At 41.2% G+C, this 22,569-nt stretch overlaps 1 protein-coding gene across 1 annotated transcript; it reads right to left on the bottom strand.

The window, feature by feature from the left end:
• Positions 1–58: 58 nt before the first annotated feature.
• Positions 59–5,982, bottom strand: LOC145087234 (protein PIN-LIKES 7-like). The gene is made up of 10 exons (XM_079025156.1): positions 5,795–5,982; positions 5,617–5,696; positions 5,396–5,520; positions 1,531–1,652; positions 1,126–1,338; positions 938–1,042; positions 758–858; positions 596–648; positions 294–479; positions 59–212 (listed from the first exon to the last, which is right to left on the bottom strand). The coding sequence occupies exons 1-10, from the start codon at positions 5,927–5,929 to the stop codon at positions 79–81; spliced, it is 1,254 nt and encodes a 417-aa protein (XP_078881282.1). The 5' UTR covers positions 5,930–5,982; the 3' UTR covers positions 59–78.
• Between the last annotated feature and the right edge of the window lie 16,587 nt (positions 5,983–22,569).

Below are 22,569 nucleotides of genomic sequence, written 5' to 3'. Positions count from 1 at the left end.
TTTGAACAAAGTAAAAGTAAAAAATAAAAAATGTTTATATATGTTTTCTTTTTTCTCCATAAAAATGATGTGTAACAATCATGATCTTGATGTCAAGATCCACATGAACACTGTCGACCATGCAGTAAGTGCAAATGCTGCAGCTAGATAACTCCACATCGTCAGTAGTGAACATTCCTCATGTGCCACATCGAACAATTGTGTCATTGTACCTGTATCCAAATCATATTATCAACCATTTATTTTTGTAGTATTTTAATCTTATGTAATGCAATAAGATAAGAATTGCTTACTGATATTCATTGCTGGTGGCACTGTGTACTGAATCAATAGCACAAAACTGAAAAGGGGGTCATGAGGAAGTAATCCCAAACCAGAAGCTGTTTTGATCACAAAGATTCCAACTATGGGAAGAATCACAAATCGTACACAAATGATTGTGATGATGATAATAGGCCTAATGCTTGCTCTTCTCATACCTGTAATCAAGTTGATTTTCAAATCAAATTACTTTTCCTTTTTTAAAAAGTGATTTTTTATCCCGAAAATATGATGGTTTAAGAAGCTACCAACTTCAATTTTCATGGTTGTTTACCTTGTATTAGGTTTCCTCCTAGTATAAGAGTGATACAAGGTATCGTTCCTTCGCTAGATTTATATAAAAAAACGTTAAAATGTTAGTGTTAGATATATAATAAAGCCAAAACAAAAGGTTGTTACACAAGTACTAAATTCAACCAAAGACAAACAAGATTACCCAAGTAGAGTGATAGAATCTTGGATCACTCGTAATGGAGCATCATCACCGATCACAAGCTTTTTCAGCCATGGGGTTGCCCCAAATATCAATCCTACAATCTAAGGGCAGATTAACTAGATTATTGGAAGCTTCAAGTCGACATGTATCATCATTATAAAATGATTTTATGAAACTTACAGAACCAACGGTTGGAGGAGCCATGAGTTTTTCCACTACCATGTGGAGTATGTTCACTAGTTTACTTGAGAAAGATTTGTCTTTTTTCTCATTCTTGTTTACATTCTGCACAAATCCGTGGATGATAAGATTAACTTTTTATGCAACATAATTATCAACGTACTGCTAGTTTAACTCTAAAGGCTTACGGGTTGTATTTGTTTGTCTTCACTAGTCGGAAATGACAATGGCACAACTACATCGATATATTCTTGGCTCTTTCCATTTAGAAGATGAGTTTTTTCATTTGCATTTAAGTCTTTGTTAGGTTCTTGTAGTAATTCATCGACTTCTTTCATGTACTTTTCACCCGACCTTTTTATTAACTGGAAAGTGTATGTCCAAACGTATAAACCAGACAACTGTACCATAATCTTGAGTTAGATTCCACTAATGATTGATGTCACAACATAAAACACAATTTGGTTAAATTTAATTGTTGAGTTCAAATTTAGTTGTGAGAGTCTGAAGCTTTAAATGAAGACTCCGAAGTATCTCAACATGGCATATCAATAACATGTTTCCATGATTTAGTGAACAAAAAACTGGCTCACCGCCATTGAAAATGATGAATACGAGAGTCCCTTGGATTTGCAGATATGATGTTCTCCAAAAGGACTACCACCCTCGGTGCAGATTGCAGGGACAATTATCAATAACATGTTTCCAAGATTTCCTACCATCGAAGAAGATCAATACAAATAAAGAAACCATAGACCATGCAAGTTTCAATAAAAAGTGTTTAGCAATTAGTAGCAAAAATGACAAAGTTAAAAGAGAATTTTCATATGTGATGTATGAAAATATCAACAAAATTAGACAAAATTTCATGTCCCTATTGTTTATCAAAAGTCACAAACTTAGTCATTTATTTTTTTATATGAAAAGTCTACGTGGTTTCAAAATCTTACATGGTTGTCCTAAGCCTAAACGGCAAATTTGGTCATTGTGGTTTGTAAAAAAACTTTGGATGAGGTCCAAAATCTTTTCGACTTGTATGGATGATCCAAAATCAGAAAATTTCCGTAGATTTGGTCCTCTCAAACTCTATTATCTGTGAATTTGGTCCACATACATACATGGTTACAAAATAACTTCTTTGCCCTTTTTAATTTCTTTTAGACAAAACTGCAAATTTGGTCATTGTGGTTTGTAAAAAACTTTGGATGAGGTCAAAAATCTTTTCGACTTGCATGGATGATCCAAAATCAGAAACTTTCCGTAGATTTGGTCCTCTCAAACTCTATTATCTGTGAATTTGGTCCACATACAACCTAAAATGACTAATATGCCCTTTCAATGATTCTTTTTTAATTTCTTTTCCTTTTCCTTTTTGTATATTTATATTAATCTTTTTTTTTTCTCTCTCTCTCTCTCTCTCCCTCTCTCTCTCTCACACACACACATACACACAAATGTCGCCTACTTCTGCAGGATTCCATGGAAGAGTTCCAGTTTTATTGTCGACAGCTTCTTCAACATAGATCTACAATGAAGACTCATCATCACAATGGAGATATTCTGATGATGACTTGTATGAGTATGAGCAGTTCATGTGAAAATGCTACCTCGTTGACTTAATTCTCTTCCAGAATTGGTACTCCGCTAATCCTCTTGGTGATTCCTTACGGAGGGAATCATATTGTTTTGTAATAGGGCTAAAATCAAGACTCACCCATCTTCACTGATAAGAACACTAGCATCAACAAAACTCATATGAAGGGGATTCATGTTTGAACATCGGTGTGGATGAACGGAGGTTAGCAAGAAATCAACCAACACCGTTTTCGATACCCCAAATCAGAACCAATAGCATCATTGTTTTTTCTTTCTCCATTCAATTGATCTAAATTCTGTAAAATCTCATATTCTCCAATAGACATGATATCTTTGTTGAATCCACATTCTAGCATTGCATAAGCCAAAGAAAATTTGTACCTGCATCCATGTTTGTTCTTGATTGTGCATAAAACCCCCAAATTGGATATCTGAATTTCTAGGGTCGACAGTGATAAGAAGGTCGTCAGACTTGTTCTACCTAAAGATGCATCTCCGATAACAAGGTCGTCATATTTACAGCTAGAGGAAGAAGAAGATGCATGTAGAGGAAGAAGATGAACTTAGAGAACCCATATAAAGTTCATGCTCATTAATCTGAAGCTATGGCCGACGATGGGTCGATAAAAAGGACGGTGTAGGCAGCAATGCCGACGATGGGGGTAGGTCGCAGGAAAATATGAAGATGAGGGTGGTGGAGATGGAGGGGTGTGGTGGTGGTGGTGAATAAGTGAAATTAGGATGTGGTGGTTGCCTGGTTGGAGTCATTTGAGAGAGAGAGAGAGAGAGAGAGAGAGAGAGAGAGAGAGAGAGAGAGAGAGAGAGAGAGAGAGAGAGAGAGAGAGAGAGAGAGAGAGAGAGAGAGAGAGAGAGAGGAGTAGTTGATTTTTATTTTTTATTTTTTCATAATTATACAAGAGGGTGATAATTTATTTTTTATTTTTTTAATATTATTTAAATACTAAAACAAATAAAAAATATAAAATAGAAATAATAAGGGCAAAATAGTAATTTTAACCTTTTTAGGACTAAAACCACGAGAAATCCTAATTTTGAACCTTTCATGGAAGTCGGAAACTTTTTGGAACTAATCCACTGCTTTTTCGAAACTACATGGAGCAATTTTATAGTTTTGTCTTTTTTTTAATGTTTTTTAAAACTAATTTCATCTATAAAAAATTAAATACCCTAGCCCAACCCTAGTTAACCCACACCTAATAAAACCGAATCGTCATGCCTCCATCCTTCCTCTCTAAGCATCTTCATCTGATCGCCTTCTGCCTTCATCTTTATCTTACGCCCCTTTTATTCTTTTTGTTCATCTGATCGCCTTTTGCCTTAACATTCTTTTACCTAGAAACGTACAATTCTTTATGTTCATGGGTTTTGTTTGAAGCTCATTGAAAACCAAAATTCTGATATGAAAAGTCTAAAAACTATGAGTATCTCTAACTATCAACAATGGAAGCACTCTCCAATGTACATAAATTGGTAACTTTCTTGGTATTCCTAAAGAGAAATATACCATTAAGGTCGAATGAAGTGGTGTCAAGTTTGTCACGGTCCACGTAGATGCCACATATGATTTGACACACTACTTCAAATTTTTGTCATTTACATGGTGTGTGTTGACATACTTGACATGTTATTTTTTTTTAAAATTAATTAACATAACAAAATAATTGAAGACTAAGGGGTTAAATTAATAATAATAATAATAATAATAATAATAATAATTTAAAGTAAATCGATTTATTTAATATAAATAGGTTTTATAAGTTCATGGGGGTATTTTGTAATTTCATGAAGTTAGTTTTGAAGAGATATTTCAAACTTTAGAGAAAGATCTATCATTACACGAAACTACAGAGACCAAATCTACCAAAGTTGCAAATCCGATTATCTTCTTCCTACAGAAGGGTACACAACGAATTCATCGAAGAAACCCATCTCTCTCTACTCTCTTTCTTTGGCTCTCGTCGACGAGTTTCCACCGAGTTGCCAGCCGAGCTCGGCATGTCGTGTCCTCGACCCGGAGTTTGCCGAGATAGCCGAACCGATTGCCGAAGCCACTCCGAGTGGTCTAATAGTTTTATTTTAACTTTAGGATATAGGGAGTGATAACATGTTTAGGATATGCTAAACATATTGCCAAATCATATTTTTTTCTTCCACCTAAGTTTTCATCTACACTTAATTTTAGAAAGAAAAAAAGAAAGGTCAAATGAGAAAGAACCAATCAAAAAGGCTAATGCAAAATAAATAAATAAATAAAAAGCAAAAGATAAAACAAAGAAAAACACCAATGACAAGCAAGTAGAGTCTCTCTCCTCTTGTGAAGATGGTAATGAGTGTTGCTTAGCACCTCTTTTAACGCATGCTAGGAAGCGATGTTTGCCTTGTGCTAGCATGTTTGCCTTGTGCTAGCGAGGGTCTTAGCGACCCCCACTACCATCGGCTTTAATGAAGACGAAGTCGTCGGATAAAGTTGTAGGGTGGGTGGGTTATTATTTTTTCTTTTTTATATTAAAAAATCTATACTTAACATTAAATAAATAAGAAAAGAAATTAAAAATGGTAGAAAAATCTTTTTACATGGATCTATAAAAGAAATTGAAACCATAGGGACCACTCGTATCAAAACAAATTAGGAAGGATTGAGTTTGTGACTTTTGACAAACCATATAAACCATTTATGTAATTTTGTCATAAAATTATATTTTGTTAGACTTTGTTCAAATAGTTGAGACTTTATTAAGATAATTAAAAGAAAAAAAATCCTTACATTTGATTAGTAAAAAGTTTGGTTTGGTGAAGTTATATGTAGATAAACAAAATGAGAAATATAAGTTATATAAGTACCTGTGGAGCACATAGCTATGAGTAAGCCCTCTACATGTGGTTTTGGTTTAATTAGTTTTGCTGCAATCCACCCCAATATTCCTCCACAAAGAAATGTAATTCCAATATTTATTGGCATAAACCACCTACAAGATTAATTTACAGCAACATGATATAATATTGATATATACATAATCATCATTCTCATCATGCACAATGAAATAATATCTTAATTACGTTACCATGAGATAATGTCTTCAAGGGTGACTGTCTTGGCAAGACTAGCAAAAATAAGTGAGGGAGTAAACGCCACAAAAACAATCTGCAAAAAGTTACATTTTCTTATAGACAATATCGTGGGGTCGAAACATAAAAACAATTTACCATACGTGCTTTATTTTATAACAAGTATGTACGTACCCTATTTAGTGATTTTCGAGTATCGCTAGAGAGAACATTGAAGTAATCAGTGGCCATAATTGCTCCTATTGCACTCAGTAACAACACCTCCAATATTGGCATTGATGCAACCTCAAACAACGACAAAATACCCATTTCTTGTGAATTGTGAACACTTTTCTGAGGTTCGATCCTTATGTTTGTGTCTATTTTTTTTCTCTTTATATATTTATATAAGGGTATTGATAATGGAAGAAATATCCTAAATTAAAGTCAATTAGGATCTGGTGTCATAGATTTTTTAGACGAATCAATAGAAGAGTAACTTGAAATTTCATGAAAGCGCTAGCATTGAATGAATGATAATGACAAGTGAACAGCAGAAATCAGATATATGAGTGTCGACTGTCGACTTGGATGCCACCTCTTATGGACTGAGTTTACCATTCTGCCCTCCATGAAATTGGGGCTTAATAGATCATAAAGCATAAGTGCCGCTAGCCCAATTGTGATTTGGGAATTTCAGTAACAAAATTTCTTAATAGTTATTATAACCGATTTTCCATTTAATAAATTGTTCTATTTGTACGATAGTTGCAATGAATCAAATTTTTAAGTTAAAGAATTAGCTTTAAGATTTTTATTTTTTATTCTTTTATTTATTCTTTAAAAGATATGAATAGTAACGTTAACTTCAACACTGATTAAAAAAATGTATCAGAGTCTTTGTTTCTATTTCATTTAATGAACTTAATAAAGATATTAACCGTCTTTTTAACTTAATTTACAAAATATGTTTTCATGGTTAATTGAAAGAGTGTGTTTATGACCGATGAAAAATGATATTGTTAATTATTTATATAGATTCGGCTAATAGTTTTAAGTAAAAAATTTTAAAATCATTTTGAAAACAACTTGCGAAATTTGGTCCCAAACCAAATAAGAGTTTAAAATCAAGGTTTAAATACGATGGTTTCAATTAAATATCTTCACAAAAGTTTAACTGAACCATATGCATGGCCTTCAAAATGCCTAAACATGTGTTACTAGTTTTCAACCTTAATCTGTGAGTATATGTCAAAATACTATGTTAGACTTGTGGAACCTAGTGAGTAATACGAGCTGACTACGGAGTGGATTGGGTAATGACAATAACCCAATTCCTAAATCTAGCTTTCCAAAAACATTTGAATAACCTTTTTCTAGATTAATAACCTTTTTCAAAACCATATCCTTATATCACAATTCATTTCCAAAAACCTTTTTTACATTTCATAATAGTAATTATAAGCGTATGAGTAGATATGATCATAATCAAAGATGCGATGCTTATTTGGGTATATACTCAAATATTTCAAATAAGTGATAGGGACATGTACTCTGAGTACATACTCACCTTGTTCTAAATCTAAACTCCTAATACCTCATTCCCTCTGAATCAGTTAAGAATTAATGTGTCAACTATAAACATCATTAGGAGTGTTGAAATCCTATTAAGTTTTCCAGTACTTCTCATTACATAATTTACCGTGGTTATATAAATGTCATGATAAAGTGTTATGTTAAAATATAGATTTACAAAAAAATTTATCAATTTATCAAAGATACAATCGTTGGTGTTACAAACTAATATTAATAGCCACAACAAAAGTAATAGAATTTTACAACCTTCTCTAATTCCGTTTATAAACTCTTTCCTGGCATCACACTCTTTACTCCAACTTTCATACATGAGTACATAGCACAAAACACATAGGTCTAAAATCATGAGATGCATGGATTTTGATACAAAAAACGCTACAAATATACATGCGTTAACAAGCAAGTATTTTTCGAGAAGTAAGCCATCCCTAACAAATCATTCTATTAGAAGTTCTAACCTTCTAATCCAAACATGATATCAAAACAAGAATTTTCCAAGAACCCCTCCTTGGCAACCTACCCTACTAGGAAGTAACAACTTCCTAACAAAGCCCTTGATAGAGAGTAAACCCTCTCTACAAGTTTCTACGGTTACCCAAGAAGTAAGCTCATCCTGACAGCCGCTTTTTAGAAGTAATCCCTCCCGAAAAGTCTTCCTTACTAGAAAGTAACCCCTTTCTAACAAGTCACTGAGACCCCTACTTCCTAATGGTAGGCACCACCCTTGTAGGTTCTCACTGGTCTGTGACCATATTTCTTTTCCATGTATATTACACAATACTCTTATCATACAATGCTATCACATAAACATATCACATTTCATACATTGAGTAACTTCACATATTACCATATAGGCCATACTCTAACGTTCTAGTACTTAACCTTTTAAGTACTTGTGTGACATCCCCTAATTTTAGGCTTGAAAAACAACTTTTCTTTTTATGCTTAGAAAATGATAGTCTGTTGTGGAAAGTCCCAGATAATCTTAAACATGTTTGGATATCAAATCCTATTTAAAAATACAACTTTAAAGATGTCATAATCATCATCACAACATATCTTACAAGCATAATAATTTACAAGCCATGATACAAAACAAGTCTCTTATTCATTCACCACACTCTTATTACTTTCCAATAGTCCTACTACCATTACATGTGATACATAAAGTTTAAAGTAAATTACGTGAATGGTTTTGTGGTTTGAGGTAATCTGTGCGCTTGATCCCTAATTTTTTTTCTTAACTCAGATGGTCCATAAAATGTAATTTTATTGCATGTTTAGTCGCTTCCAGACCTAAAAATACAAGTTTTCCTTTTTTATTTCTTTTTTAATTTGTTAATTATTTATTTATTAAAAAATTATTTGTAACGTCCCAAAATTTAAGACCAAAAATTTCATTTTTATAATAATAAAACCATCATCCAAAACATTATCATAAAAACCATAATGAAATAAGAGTATGCCAATAATCATCCAGATACATCAGAGTCAAATAAAATGCATAACAATATGGTGTGTGCAATGCGATCACCCCGATCTCTTCCCATTCGACCCAGAAGTAGCTAAAACATAAATTAAAAACCGTAAGCACGAAGCTTAGTGAGTTCCCCAATATACCTCATATCATACATATCAATGTAACACCCATAAAATTCGATCCAATTTAAAACTTTTTAAATCATTTAAAACCCTTCAATTATTACAATTTGTTTTCAAAATAGTTTATACATCAGAGTTCCCAGAAATCATAATCATTAATCGAGGACGTGTACGGTCACGCCTTCGTCTTCCTGCGGCCATCTGCTGAACCTGAAACAATAAACTGAAACTGTAAGCCTGAAAGCCTAGCAAATTACACCCAAAATACCCATACACACAATAATACATATACAATAACAAACAACATATTATGGGTCCAGTCAACCATCAGGTTGGAATACCTAGGCCCTCAACCAACCGGTTTGAATGCCAACATACTATGGGTCCAATCGTCCTCGGGATGGAATGTAACACCCAGAATCAGAAAGACCAAGAAAGGAAAGAAAACCCTAAGTCAAATGGGTCAACTCGTCGAGTCCAAGGAGGAACTCGACGAGTCGGAATGGGAACCGGGGATCGGGTAAGTGACCAACTCGGCGAGTCGACCCCATGGACTCAGCGAGTCCGGTCTGAAGGTGGAAACCCTAAATCTGGGACTTTGGGCACTATTTATGCATCTTATTCTCTCTACTAGGGTTCCTTATAGCCCCTCTCATCCAGAACCCAAAACCCTAAGCCCCAATTATTGTTGTTCAAGTTTCTTGCCATTTTTGAGTGATTTGAAGAAGAAGGAAGGAAGGAACACCATTGGGGATTCAAGGATTTGCAGTAGATCCAGAGTTTGAGGGCCTTTCCAGAGCATTTGAAGGTAATAAGTTGTTACCTTCACTCTTTTGATTATAGTTTTCCCTTGGTTGTGAGATTTAGGGTTTTTATGCCATGTGTAAGAACCATTTCGAAGTTAGAGCCTAGATCTGAAGTTGCTACTTTAGATCTAAGTGTATTTTGGTCTAGAGAGTCATAAAGTATCAGTCTTGGGGGTGTAAGTTAAGCATGGTTGCCTTAAACCCTAGTTTGGAGTGTTTTGGCTTCATTACATCATAGACACACGTAAAGTTAGCAACTTTATGTGTTCAGATAGTCTTAGAAGACCAGGTCTATTGTTTGGAGCAAAGGAGAAGCTCTGTGACTCGAAATTATGGAGATGCACGTATGGACTCGGCGAGTCTGGGAAATGACTCAGCGAGTCGGGCTAGATATCAGTCTTGAATCGCGTAGTAACTCGGCGAGTCACATGGGTGGACTCGGCGAGTTGTATGAAGATGGGCAGGAACTCGACGAGTTGGAAGAACAACTCGGCGAGTCTATTGAAGATTGCCTTGGACTCGGCGAGTCAAGTCGTGAAACCCCAAACCCTTCGAGTTAAGACTCAGATCAGTGAGTTGAGTGGGGACCCAGTGAGTTGGACAGGTCAGGACTCGGAAATCAGTAGACTCGGCGAGTCATGATCTGACTCGGCGAGTCGAGTCGCGAATGAAAAGGGGGTTTCTGAGCTTATGAACTCGGCGAGTCAGTAGGTTGACTCGGCGAGTAGGGTCAACCTGGAAGGTTGACTGTGACCAGGACTTTGACTTTGACCAGAGTTGACTTAGTTGACTTTTGGAGGACTGTCAGACTAAGTGTCATAATGATATTGATAGCTCGGAGAGCTAGAGGAGCAGCGATTCAGAGGGTTGTCGGTTAGCAGCCAGAAGGCTATCAACAGCGCTCAACAGCTCAGGTGAGTTTCCTTCCAGTAGGAACGGGTCTAAGGCCACAATGTCGGCCCGTTTAGCTAGTAGCAGTTTCCGGACTTCGGTTTGATGCAGTAGTTAGTATGTTTGATGTCTTCATGGCCCAGACAGGATTTATGTGTTATGTGTTCCGGGCTACGGCCCGATGCAGTATGTAGTATATGTGTTCATGCTAGTTGATATGTTTATGCTATGCTATGTTCAGTCAGTTTCCGGACTACGGTCCGATGCAGGGGGCAAGGTCCCAGTTAGTCCGGACTTCGGTCCGATGCAGGGGACAAGATCCCAGTCAGTTTCTGTACTTCGGTCCGATGCAGGGGGCAAGGCCCCAGTTAGTCCAGACTTCGGTCCGATGCAGGGGAAAAGGTCCCAGTCAGTTTCCGGACTTTGGTCGGATGTAGGGGGCAAGGCCCCAGTTAGTCCGGACTTTGGTCCGATGCAGGGGACAAGGTCCCAGTCAGTTTCCGGACCTCGTTCCGATGCAGTGGGCAAGGTCCAGTATGTGTTTTATATGTTATTGTATGGTATGTGGTAGTTTGGGGGAACTCACTAAGCTTCGTGCTTACGGTTTCAGTTTTTGGTTTCAGGTACTCAGTTTTCAAAAGAGGAGCTCAGAGAGGTTGCAGTGCACACACCATAGTCAGTTAGCATGGGAATGTTTACTCTGATAATAAGATTATGTTTTGGATTAATACTCGGAAATTATGTTGTGACTTATGATGCGGTTTTTATAAACATGGTTTTAGTAATGCTTTTAAAGAAATTTTTAGTCATGATTTTTGGGTCGTTACAAGTTGGTATCAGAGCCTTGGTTTGAGGGATTCAGACATATCCTCGGGCGTATCTGAACTCAAACTAAGGGATTGGTATAAAGGTTTTCAAAAGGAAAAGACAGTTTTGTAAAAAGAGTTTTGAGAAAGAAAACAGTTTGAGTAAAGTAAAAGAATTCAGAAAGAAAAGAGTTTTGATAAGAGAAAAGGGTGTGGTGCATGCAATCAGTCGAGCTCAAGTAAGTACTCCCAAATTACCCATACAATTTTATGATTATCAGTTGCAGTTTCAGTTTTAGTTCCAGTTTCAGTTTCAGTAGAACAACATGCTAGTATAGGACTAAGGATCTAGGAGGATGCCTTATGTGCCTGCTTATGTGTTTCAGCCTTATGAGAATTGCATGCTAGTATTGAGTAGACAGCAGTAGGATAGCCTGTTTCGATTATGCCTGATAGTATGAGTTCAATATTGTATACTAGTACAGTTTCTTGATTTTGAGAATAGTTTGCACGAGTATGTTTCCTTTATCCGAATGTTGCTTGCTCTGTGCTTAGTAGGACTCTGAGTGATAGGAGTTAGCCATTACGTGAATACGTCACATCACATGTGATCAGGGTTGAATAACCTCAGAGTGCTGGATTTGGCCCTATAGCGCAACTCTCGTCTGAGTCGAATCGTTGTGGGGACGAGTCTTTTACTCGAAGGATTATCTGAGCCTCGTCACATGTGATGGTATTCAGGTAGTGGCTAATTGGCATTACGGGGAGGCCTTCAGCAGCTGAGGACTGTTTGGGTGGAGTCAGCGGTTCCATAGGGCAAGCCTAGGATGAGAGTAGCAAAGATCCGTAGTAGAGAAAAGGGACTTGGTGGAGTTGAGGTAACTCTTGAGGAAAGTACGGATAAATGTGGAAGGTAGTATGGGCCCGTACTACTGAAAGCAGAGGATCCATACTTGATTCAAGAGGGGCCGAGGCAAAACCAAGGAACTAGTAGAGCGTGTGAGAGATCCCTCAGCAGCAGTGTGTATTGATCAGTTACTGTGATACGTTTTCAGCATGGTGACATTGCGAGAGATATCAGTTGGCAGTTCAGGTGCCGGGGAGGGATCTGGCTCAGGCTCTAGAGCCAGACAGTTTGATAATCAGATGAGGGATTTCATTTCCGCAGAGATTATGCGCAACATCATTGATCAGACTCCAATGATTTTCGGCTCGGTTAGAGAGGCCATTGTGGAGCTTATGGACAGTCATCTTGAGGCCTTTAGCGCCGGGATAGTTTCAGGGCAGATTGGGGCTCGTCTAGATCCTGATGCTTATGGAGATCAGGGATCCATCAGGGAGGGAGTTCCCATTTTTAGCTCTTACCATCAGGAGACAGGTGTGAGTGGGGCACCCTGTCTCCAGGGGAGACCCTTGCATGATTGGGTAGTTACTGAGGTTTCGCTAGTCATTCGAGAGGAGTTACCCAACATCATTGGATGGGTCACTAATAGGTTAACCGCGAAGCTCCAGGATCAGACAGCGGTTGTTCAGTCGATGGATGGCGTCGACGAGGTAACGCATGAGCGAGAGACGGGTAGGAAGTCGAAAAGGAAGGGGAAAACGGATGAGACTCAGGTAGCCACAGGTTCGGGCAAGAGGCCCAAGGGGTCGGATTTGAGATCGAGGGACTATCAGAGCCACAGTCGATGCGGGAAGTGTGGTAGGACGCACGAGGGTGCGTGCAGGCGTAGAAGAGATGGCGATGCTGGATGTTTCATGTGCGGCCGGATTGGCCATTTTAGCAGACATTGTATTGTTACCATCGCCCAGGGACTTGACCCGATATGTTTTCATTGCAGTCGGAGGGGCCACACGAAGGCCCACTGTCCGAGTTTGTATACAGCAGGGCAGGTGCCAGCTCCTGCCCCTGGGACTTCGAGAGCCACCAGCAGACATCAGGTTCGAGCAAAGGCGCCCACGGCTCGGAGCAGGGTATTCCGGTTGGTTTCGACAAGGATTCGAGCAGCACTGGATGTTGGGGGTACGTATCTTTTACCTTCCTGTTAATTATTATTCATGATATTATTGTTATGATGCTGCAATGATATCAATAAGCATATGTGTTGGGGTATCATATTACCTGCCTATGGTTAAGTTATATGCCATTTGCATACCTTGGAATTAGAATGGTGAATTGGAGGTTGTCCCTCTAGGGCAGGTTACTTCGGATACAGTAACTGTAGCATGTATGTGTAAGATTCGGTAGTGCCTCACTACTTGCGGAAGGTGTTAGTCGGGTAATGATTAGTTATATTTTCAGTAGTGTCAATCCAGAGCTTCTAGTGGAGTAGCTAGCGGACGGTAAGGAAGTGGGTTATAGATGTTCACCCTGAACGCAGGCTCTCGGGATGCAGTCATTAAAACAAGTACAGTTAAGGATTGAAGGGTGCTCGGTTAGTTAGCAAGAATGGTTCGGATCTAGTAAGGGTTAGTTGGAGCGCCAACAGAGATAAACGTGGGCGGGCAGCGAATTTCCCCTTTTCATGGAAGGAAGGTTGGGGAATCCTTTCTACCAGTGAGCAGTGAGGAGTTAGCCGGATCCAAGGTGGGGGGGGGGGGAGAACCCTCCGAGTATACAAGGATAAGAGCACGTAGAACCAGAATGAGTACGCAGCCTCTGAGAAGGAAAGATAGTATCACAACGATGGATGGATTGAGGAGTTCATGATTTGGAAGTTTGAGGAACTTCCCAACATTTAGTTCATGTAATCGAGATGCTTAGTAGCTGGTTGGGAATAAAGGATTGGAGGACCGCCTGTAGGACTCTAGTGAGTCGGAATGAGGATCTTGAGAACGGTTAGCAAGAGATGCTTTCGTGTTAGTAGCCAGTGACAGAGACAGCATGCAGGGTTGTGTAGATTCAGGAGTTAGGAGTTTGGAAACTTCACAACAATAATTTCATGTATCTGGATTAGTAGACGGTTGGTTTGGGAACCAAGCCGAAGAATTCCTCGATGAAACGCTAAGTATATTAAGGGTATAAGATGTCGAGGTTGATGCAGTATTCGATGACTGAGGGCTGGTTTCAAGAAATCAGAATGAGGAATCGCTTAAAGGACTAGGGATAGTCAGGATGTCCTCGGAATGGTAGTTAGTAAAGCAGTCAGATAGTAGTAGTGTTGTAAGTCTACGGGGTAGCCGTAGCATTCACTAGCAGTCAGATAGTAGTAGTGTTGTAAGTCTGTGGGGGTAGCCGTAACATTCACTAGCAGTCAGATAGTAGTAGTGTTGTAAGTTTACGGGGGTAGCCGTAGCATTCACTAGCAGTCAGATAGTAGTAGTAGTGTTGTAAGTCTACAGGGGGGGGGGGTAGCCGTAGCATTCACTAGCAGTCAGATAGTAGTAGAGTGTTTTAAGTCTACGGGGGTAGCCGTAGCATTCACTAGCAGCCAAATAGTATTAGAGAGTTGTAAGTCCGCGGGTGTAGCCATGGCCTTTATCAGGTTGGTAGGCAGCATGAGCGCGTTGTTGGACGCAGGGAAAGTAGTAGTACCCACTAGTTCGGGTGCAGCAGTGAGGATATGGGAATCCACGGGTTAGATTTTTGATTTCCCAAATGGTTCAGTTATGGTTAAGTCGGCGATTTGTCAGTAGATCGTCACCTCAGTTATGAGATCAAGGATGCAGTGGACTGCTTGGGTTCGTGTATGTTAAGGGCTACCGCTAGTCTGGGAGCCATCATTTTTAGTCTTGGATCTGATGATGTCAGGGTTCGGCGTATGGACCCAATCGGTTGGATCGGGAAGGTTGTTAGAGCCACAGTGACAGGGTAACTTGTGGGAACGAGTTCCAGAGAAAGAATTCGTTCAGAAGTCGTGGGAGCGACTAAGTGAGGAGTCCTTGGACTCCACAGTTGAGTTGGAACTCGGTGTTGCAGACAACCGACAGATGATTGGAGACCAGGAAGGTCTTGAGATATTTTGGGAAGCAGCCATAATCAGTTCAGTGTTTCGGTCAGTTCAATGTTTCGGGCAGTTCAGTGTTTCAGGCAGTTCAGTGTTTCAGGCAGTTCAGTGTTTCAATCAGCTCAGTGTTTCAGGCAGTTCAATGTTTCAGGCAGTTAAGTGTTTCGGTCAGTTCAGTGTTTCAGGCAGTTCAGTGTTACTGGCAGTTCAGTGTTACAGGCAGTTCAGTGTTTCGGATAGTTGCAGTGTGATGGTCAGTATTAGTATGTGTGTTGAAATGCAAGTGCTGGCGGTATAGTTGGTTGATTTGGGAATGGCAAGTCCCTCTCAACAGGAATTAGTTGAGCCTTCTGCCAGTATAAGTGATCTGCAAGGATAATTAGGCAGGCAGCTTTTCTTTCAGGATGGAAGGCTCGAGTTGGTGGGAGTTGAGTAGTCAGATGGGAGATAAGCAGGCTGGTTCCAACAGCATCGTTTCAGTATGAGCGGCAGAGTGGATAGAACAGTTATAGATAGTCGAAGTATCTTCAGAAGTCGCTGGAGGCAACTAGTAGGTTGCGATGGGGTGTAGTGACCGGCGGGAGTCCGGTACTCAGATATCGGCATATTAGTTGGACCAGGGTGGTCTCAGTGCATCCGGTAGGCAGATGAGGGGCAACAAAATTTTCAGTCAGAGGAAGTAACGATAAGGAAATTATGGAAATAAGAAGAATTCAGTATGTACCAGCAGTAGTGACCAGCACTGAGAGTGGCTGGAGTGATGGACATCGTGAAGGGTATGATCTTCACACTGACAAAGGAAGTGAATAGCTATAGAAGACAGCTTCGGGAAGGCCAGAGAACACATGAGGAAAATAGAGTGTACCCCAAGAATGTTTAGCCTAAGTACTCAGGGAGTACCGGGGGGGATTGTCAGTTGAACAGGAGGTGTTCTCAGGAAGGTTGAGGATTAGATTATACTCGGGGATTCTAACTGCAAGGATTAGATCATCCAGAAGGACCAGGCAGAAGTTCAAAAGGGTATAGTCATCAGGCAGGGTGTTGGAGGCGGATTAAAGGTCAGTTGACCATAGCGAACTTCGAGGACGAAGTTTAGTTTAAGTGGGGGAGAGTTGTAACACCCAGAATCAGAAAGACCAAGAAAGGAAAGAAAACCCTTTGTCAAATGGGTCAACTTGTCGAGTCCAAGGAGGAACTCGACGATTCGGAGCGGGAACCGAGGATCGGGTAAGTGACCAACTCGGCGAGTCGACCCCATGGACTCGGCGAGTCCGGTCTGAAGGGGGAAACCCTAAATCCGGGACTTTGGGCACTATTTATGCATCTTATTCTCTCTACTAGGGTTCCTTATAGCCCCTCTCATCCAGAACCCAAAACCCTAAGCCCCAATTATTGTTGTTCAAGTTTCTTGCCATTTTTGAGTGATTTGAAGAAGAAGGAAGGAAGGAACACCACTGGGGATTCAAGGATTTGCAGTAGATCCAGAGTTTGATGGCCTTTCCAGAGCATTTGAAGGTAATAAGTCGTTACCTTCACTCTTTTGATTATAGTTTTCCCTTGGTTGTGAGATTTGGGGTTTTTATGCCATGTGTAAGAACCATTTCGAAGTTAGAGCCTAGATCTGAAGTTGCTACTTTAGATCTAAGTGTATTTTGGTCTAGAGAGTCATAAAGTATCAGTCTTGGGGGTGTAAGTGAAGCATGGTTGCCTTAAACCCTAGTTTGGAGTGTTTTGGCTTCATTGCATCATAGACACACGTAAAGTTAGCAACTTTATGTGTTCAGATAGTCTTAGAAGACCAGGTCTATTGTTTGGAGCAAAGGAGAAGCTCTGTGACTCGAAATTATGGAGATGCACGTATGGACTCGGCGAGTCTGGGAAATGATTCATCGAGTCGGGCTAGATATCAGTCTTGAATCGCGTAGTAACTCGACGAGTCATATGTGTGGAGCATGCAATCAGTCGAGCTCAAGTAAGTACTCCCAAATTACCCATACAATTTTATGATTATCTGTTGCAGTTTCAGTTTTAGTTCCAGTTTCAGTTTCAGTAGAACAGCATGCTAGTATAGGACTAAGGATCTAGGAGGATGCCTTATGTGCCTGCTTATGTATTTCAGCCTTATGAGAATTGCATGCTAGTATTGAGTAGACAGAAGTAGGATAGCCTGTTTAGATTATGCCTGATAGTATGAGTTCAATATTGTATACTAGTACAGTTTCTTGATTTTGAGAATAGTTTGCACGAGTATGTTTCCTTTATCCGAATGTTGCTTGCTCTGTGCTTAGTAGGACTCTGAGTGATAGGAGTTAGCCATTAGGTGAATACGTCACGTCACATGTAATCAGGGTTGAATAATCTCAGAGTGCTGGATTTGGCCCTATAGCGCAACTCTCGTCTGATTCGAATCGTTGTGGGGACGAGTCTTTTACTCGAAGGATTATCTGAGCCTCGTCACATGTGATGGTATTCAGGTAGTGGCTAATTGGCATTACGGGGAGGCCTTCAGCAGCTGGGGACTGTTTGGGTGGAGTCAACGGTTCCATAGGGCAAGCCTAGGATGAGAGTAGCAAAGATCCGTAGTAGAGAAAAGGGACTTGGTGGAGTTGAGGTAACTCTTGAGGAAAGTACGGATAGATGTGGAAGGTAGTATGGGCCCGTACTACTGAAAGCAGAGGATCCATACTTGATTCAATAGGGGCCGAGGCAAAACCAAGGAACTAGTAGAGCGTGTGAGAGATCCCTCAGCAGCAGTGTGTATTGATCAGTTACTGTGATACGTTTTCAGCATGGTGACATTGCGAGAGATATCAGTTGGCAGTTCAGGTGCCGGGGAGGGATCTGGCTTAGGCTCTAGAGCCAGACAGTTTGATGATCAGATGAGGGATTTCATTTCCGCAGAGATTATGCGCAACATCATTGATCAGACTCCAATGCTTTTCGGCTCGGTTAGAGAGGCCATTGTGGAGCTTATGGACAGTCATCTTGAGGCCTTTAGGGCTGGGATAGTTTCAGGGCAGATTGGGGCTCGTCTAGATCCTGATGCTTATGGAGATCAGGGATCCATCAGGGAGGGAGTTCCCATTTTTAGCTCTTACCATCAGGAGACAGGTGTGAGTGGGGCACCTTGTCTCCAGGAGAGACCCTTGCATGATTGGGTAGTTAATGAGGTTTCGCTAGTCATTCGCGAGGAGTTACCCAACATCATTGGATGGGTCACTAATAGGTTAACCGCGAAGCTCTAGGATCGGACAACGGTTGTTCAGTCGATGGATGGCGTCGACGAGGTAACGCATGAGTGAGAGACGGGCAGAGAGTCGAAAAGGAAGGGGAAACGGATGAGACTAAGGTAGCCACAGGTTCGGGCAAGAGGCCCAAGGGGTCGGATTTGAGATCGAGGGACTATCAGAGCCACAGTCGATGCGGGAAGTGTGGTAGGACGCACGAGGGTGCGTGCAGGCGTAGAAGTGATGGCGATGCTGGATGTTTCAAGTGCGGCCGGATTGTCCATTTTAGCAGACATTGTATTGTTACCATCGCCCAGGGACTTGACCCGATATGTTTTCATTGCAGTCGGAGGGGCCACACGAAGGCCCATTGTCCGAGTTTGTATACAGCAGGGCAGGTGCTAGCTCCTGCCCCTGGGACTTCGAGAGCCACCAGCAGACATCAGGTTCGGGCAAAGGCGCCCACGGCTCGGAGCAGGGTATTCCGGTTGGTTTCGACAAGGATTCGAGCAGCACTGGATGTTGGGGGTATGTATCTTTTACCTTCCTGTCAATTATTATTCATGATATTATTGTTATGATGCTGCAATGATATCAATAAGCATATGTGTTGGGGTATCATATTACCTGCCTATGGTTAAGTTATATGCCATTTGCATACCTTGGAATTAGAATGGTGAATTGGAGGTTGTCCCTCTAGGGCAGGTTACTTCGGATACAATAACTGTGAATTGGAGGTTGTCCCTGTAGGACTCTAGTGAGTCGGAATGAGGATCTTGAGAACGGTTAGCAAGAGATGCTTTTGGGTTAGTAGCCAGTGACAGAGACAGCATGCAGGGTTGTGTAGATTCAGGAGTTGGGAGTTTGGAAACTTCACAACAATAGTTTCATGTATCCGGATTAGTAGACGGTTGGTTTGGGAACCAAGCCGAAGAATTTCTCGACGAAACGCTAAGTATATCAAGGGTATAAGATGTCGATGTTGATGCAGTATTCGATGACTGAGGGCTGGTTTCAAGAAATCAGAATGAGGAATCGCTTGAAGGACTAGGGATAGTCAGGATGTCCTCGGAATGGTAGTTAGTAAAGCAGTCAGATAGTAGTAGTGTTGTAAGTCTATGGGGGTAGCCATAGCATTCACTAGCAGTCAGATAGTAGTAGTGTCGTAAGTCTGTGGGGGTAGCCGTAGCATTCACTAGCAGTCAAATAGTAGTAGTGTTGTAAGTTTATGGGGGTAGCCGTAGCATTCACTAGCAGTCAGATAGTAGTAGTAGTGTTGTAAGTCTACGGGGGGGGGGGGGGTAGCCATAGCATTCACTAGTAGTCAGATAGTAGTAGAGTGTTTTAAGTCTACGGGGGTAGCCGTAGCATTCACTAGCAGCCAGATAGTATTAGAGAGTTGTAAGTTCGCGGGTGTAGCCATGGCCTTTATCAGGTTGGTAGGCAGCATGAGCGCGTTGTTGGACGCAGGGAAAGTAGTAGTACCCACCAGTTCGGGTGCAGCAGTGAGGATATGGGAATCCACGGGTTAGATTTTCGATTTCCCAAATGGTTCAGTTATGGTTAAGTCGACGATTTGTCAGTAGATCGTCACCTCAGTTATGAGATCAAGGAAGCAGTGGACCGCTTGGGTTCGTGTATGTTAAGGGCTACCGCTAGTCTGGGAGCCATCATTTTTAGTCTCGGATCTGATGATGTCAGGGTTCGGCGTATGGAACCGATCGGTTGGATCGGGAAGGTTGTTAGAGCCACAGTGACAGGATAACTAGTGGGAACTAGTTCCAGAGAAAGAATTCGTTCAGAAGTTGTGGGAGCGACTAAGTGAGGAGTCCTTGGACTCCACAGTTGAGTTGGAACTCGGTGTTGCAGACAACTGACAGATGATTGGAGACCAGGAAGGTCTTGAGATATTTTGGGAAGCAGCCATAAGGCAGTTCAGTGTTTCGGTCAGTTCAGTGTTTCGGGCAGTTCAGTGTTTCAGGCAGTTCAATGTTTCAGGCAGTTCAGTGTTTCAATCAGCTCAGTGTTTCAGGCAGTTCAGTGTTTCAAGCAGTTCAGTGTTTCGGTCAGTTCAATGTTTCAGGCAGTTCAGTGTTACAGGCAGTTCAATGTTTCGGATAGTTGCAGTGTGATGGTCAGTATTAGTATGTGTGTTGGAATGCAAGTGCTGGCGGTATAGTTGGTTGATTTGGGAATGGCAAGTCCCTCTCAACAGGAATTAGTTGAGCCTTCTGCCAGTATAAGTGATTTGCAAGGATAATTAGGCAGGCAGCTTTTCTTTCAGGATGGAAGGCTCGAGTTGGTGGGAGTTGAGTAGTCAGATGGGAGATAAGCAGGCTGGTTCCAGCAGCATCGTTTCAGTATGAGCGGCAGAGTGGATAGAACAGTTATATATAGTCGAAGTATCTTCAGAAGTCGCTGGAGGCAACTAGTAGGTTGCGATGGGGTGTAGTGACCGGCGGGAGTCCGGTACTCAGATATCGGCAGATTAGTTGGACCAGGGTGGTCTGAGTGCATCCGGTAGGCAGATGAGGGGCAACAAAGAATCGAAAACCCAACTTTCCCTCTGCCCGAGGTGAACCCTTTGTGCTGACAGGACATTTTTCCCACAATATCATACAAAAATCATCCCACTAAAACACGAACACTCATGCCTGGCCCAATCAGCCTCGGGCTAAAATACCAGGCATGCCTACGACGGGTTCAATCATCCCTAGGATGGAATACCCTCACATCCTACACATGTTTGGCCTAATCAACCCTCGGGTTGGAATACCAAACATACCAGGTCAAATCAATCATAGGGTTCAATCATCCTCAGGATGGAATACCCTAGATTGGAATACTTTTATGAACATAACTCGGATATACTCATGACTTGAGTTCCAAGGATCTATCCTTGCGTCTCATTCACCATCCTCTGATTCGTCACAACCGAGTGCAACCCCCCCGAATCTTCAACTGATACATCCATTTCGACGTGCTCCTACTGAATACATAACCAACACAATCTCTATGCCCACAACCTATGACTGGAATATCCTTACGTGGTCCTCAACATAGGTTTGGATTGCCTCTGATTCTATAGCATGAGTATGGTATGCCCTCTCCGGCCCTCAGCTCATAACTGAAATGCTCCTGATGACCGATCAACACTACTATCGTCACTTCAGTTGACCAACACTCCGGTCTTGTAGATATCCACTTTCCTCCGTCATTAAAAGGCCTAAACGACGCCCCTCTCATCAACCAACATCATAACAATACAAAAAATTCTACCACACATGAATCCCAAGTCGTAAACCCACTTCAACTCTTCCTACTACCATATGATGTTCCTTAGACGAAGTCAAACCCTCCCTGGTCCCAACTTGTCTGCCCACTACCCAAAACACCGAACGCCTCACCGATTGCTGAACCAAAAGTCATGCACAAACAGCAATCCCACACGTCACCCAAAAGAAAACCGATTGGCTGGACTTGCTTCCATGCCCTGTCATCAACTTCTGCTAACATAATGTGCGCTACATGACCCACGACAGTCTCACCTCCTACCTGGTGTTCAGCGACTCATCTCTTCCTCACTTCAGACATGCTATGACTCTTTCACAGAGGAAATCAACCCAAGACACATCACAATAACTCAAACCATCATCAACATACCTACCACTACTGGCCCACCAATACGACACTCATATCTAACCCATATCACCCCTTCTGGTTGGAATATGAATCATGTCTAAGGGTTTGTTGGCCTACCGCCTCAACCCTACCGCTCCCTTTGAGCCTCCGTGCTTGTGAATTTCAGTCGGCCCGCACCGGGTATCTTGGCCTACTACATAAAGCATGATCGCCTCAACCCTATCCAAATGCCATATACAATCATGAGAAAGATCTAGCCCGGTTCCCAGAACCTGAATGATGGAACATTCTAATCCCACACCTTCCCAAAGCTGACGAATACCCATTCAGATCTACTCTCATCCCCCAACTGGAGTATTACTCAATCCAAAAGATTACCCATTCGAACCGATGAGATCACCAAGATCCTCTACACTGCATATGATCTCTAACAACAACATCCGATCAAACCAA

Source organism: Lactuca serriola, chromosome 2 (assembly GCF_051521515.1).
Source record: "Lactuca serriola cultivar US96UC23 chromosome 2, Lser_US96UC23_V15, whole genome shotgun sequence".
NCBI lineage: Eukaryota > Viridiplantae > Streptophyta > Magnoliopsida > Asterales > Asteraceae > Lactuca > Lactuca serriola.
Note: the sequence above shows the minus strand (reverse complement) of the source record. Positions and strands in the feature narration are given on the sequence as shown.

What these genes read in the sequence shown, in the direction of transcription:
- LOC145087234 (XM_079025156.1), bottom strand. Translation starts at nt 5,929, where the DNA reads ATGGGTATTTTGTCGTTGTTTGAGGTTGCATCAATGCCAATATTGGAG. An exon ending in CTCGAAAATCACTAAATAGG is followed by an intron (nt 5,697 to 5,794) that starts GTACGTACATAC and finishes AACTTTTTGCAG; the next exon opens with ATTGTTTTTGTGGCGTTTAC. An exon ending in CATAGCTATGTGCTCCACAG is followed by an intron (nt 1,653 to 5,395) that starts GTACTTATATAA and finishes CTTCGATGGTAG; the next exon opens with GAAATCTTGGAAACATGTTA.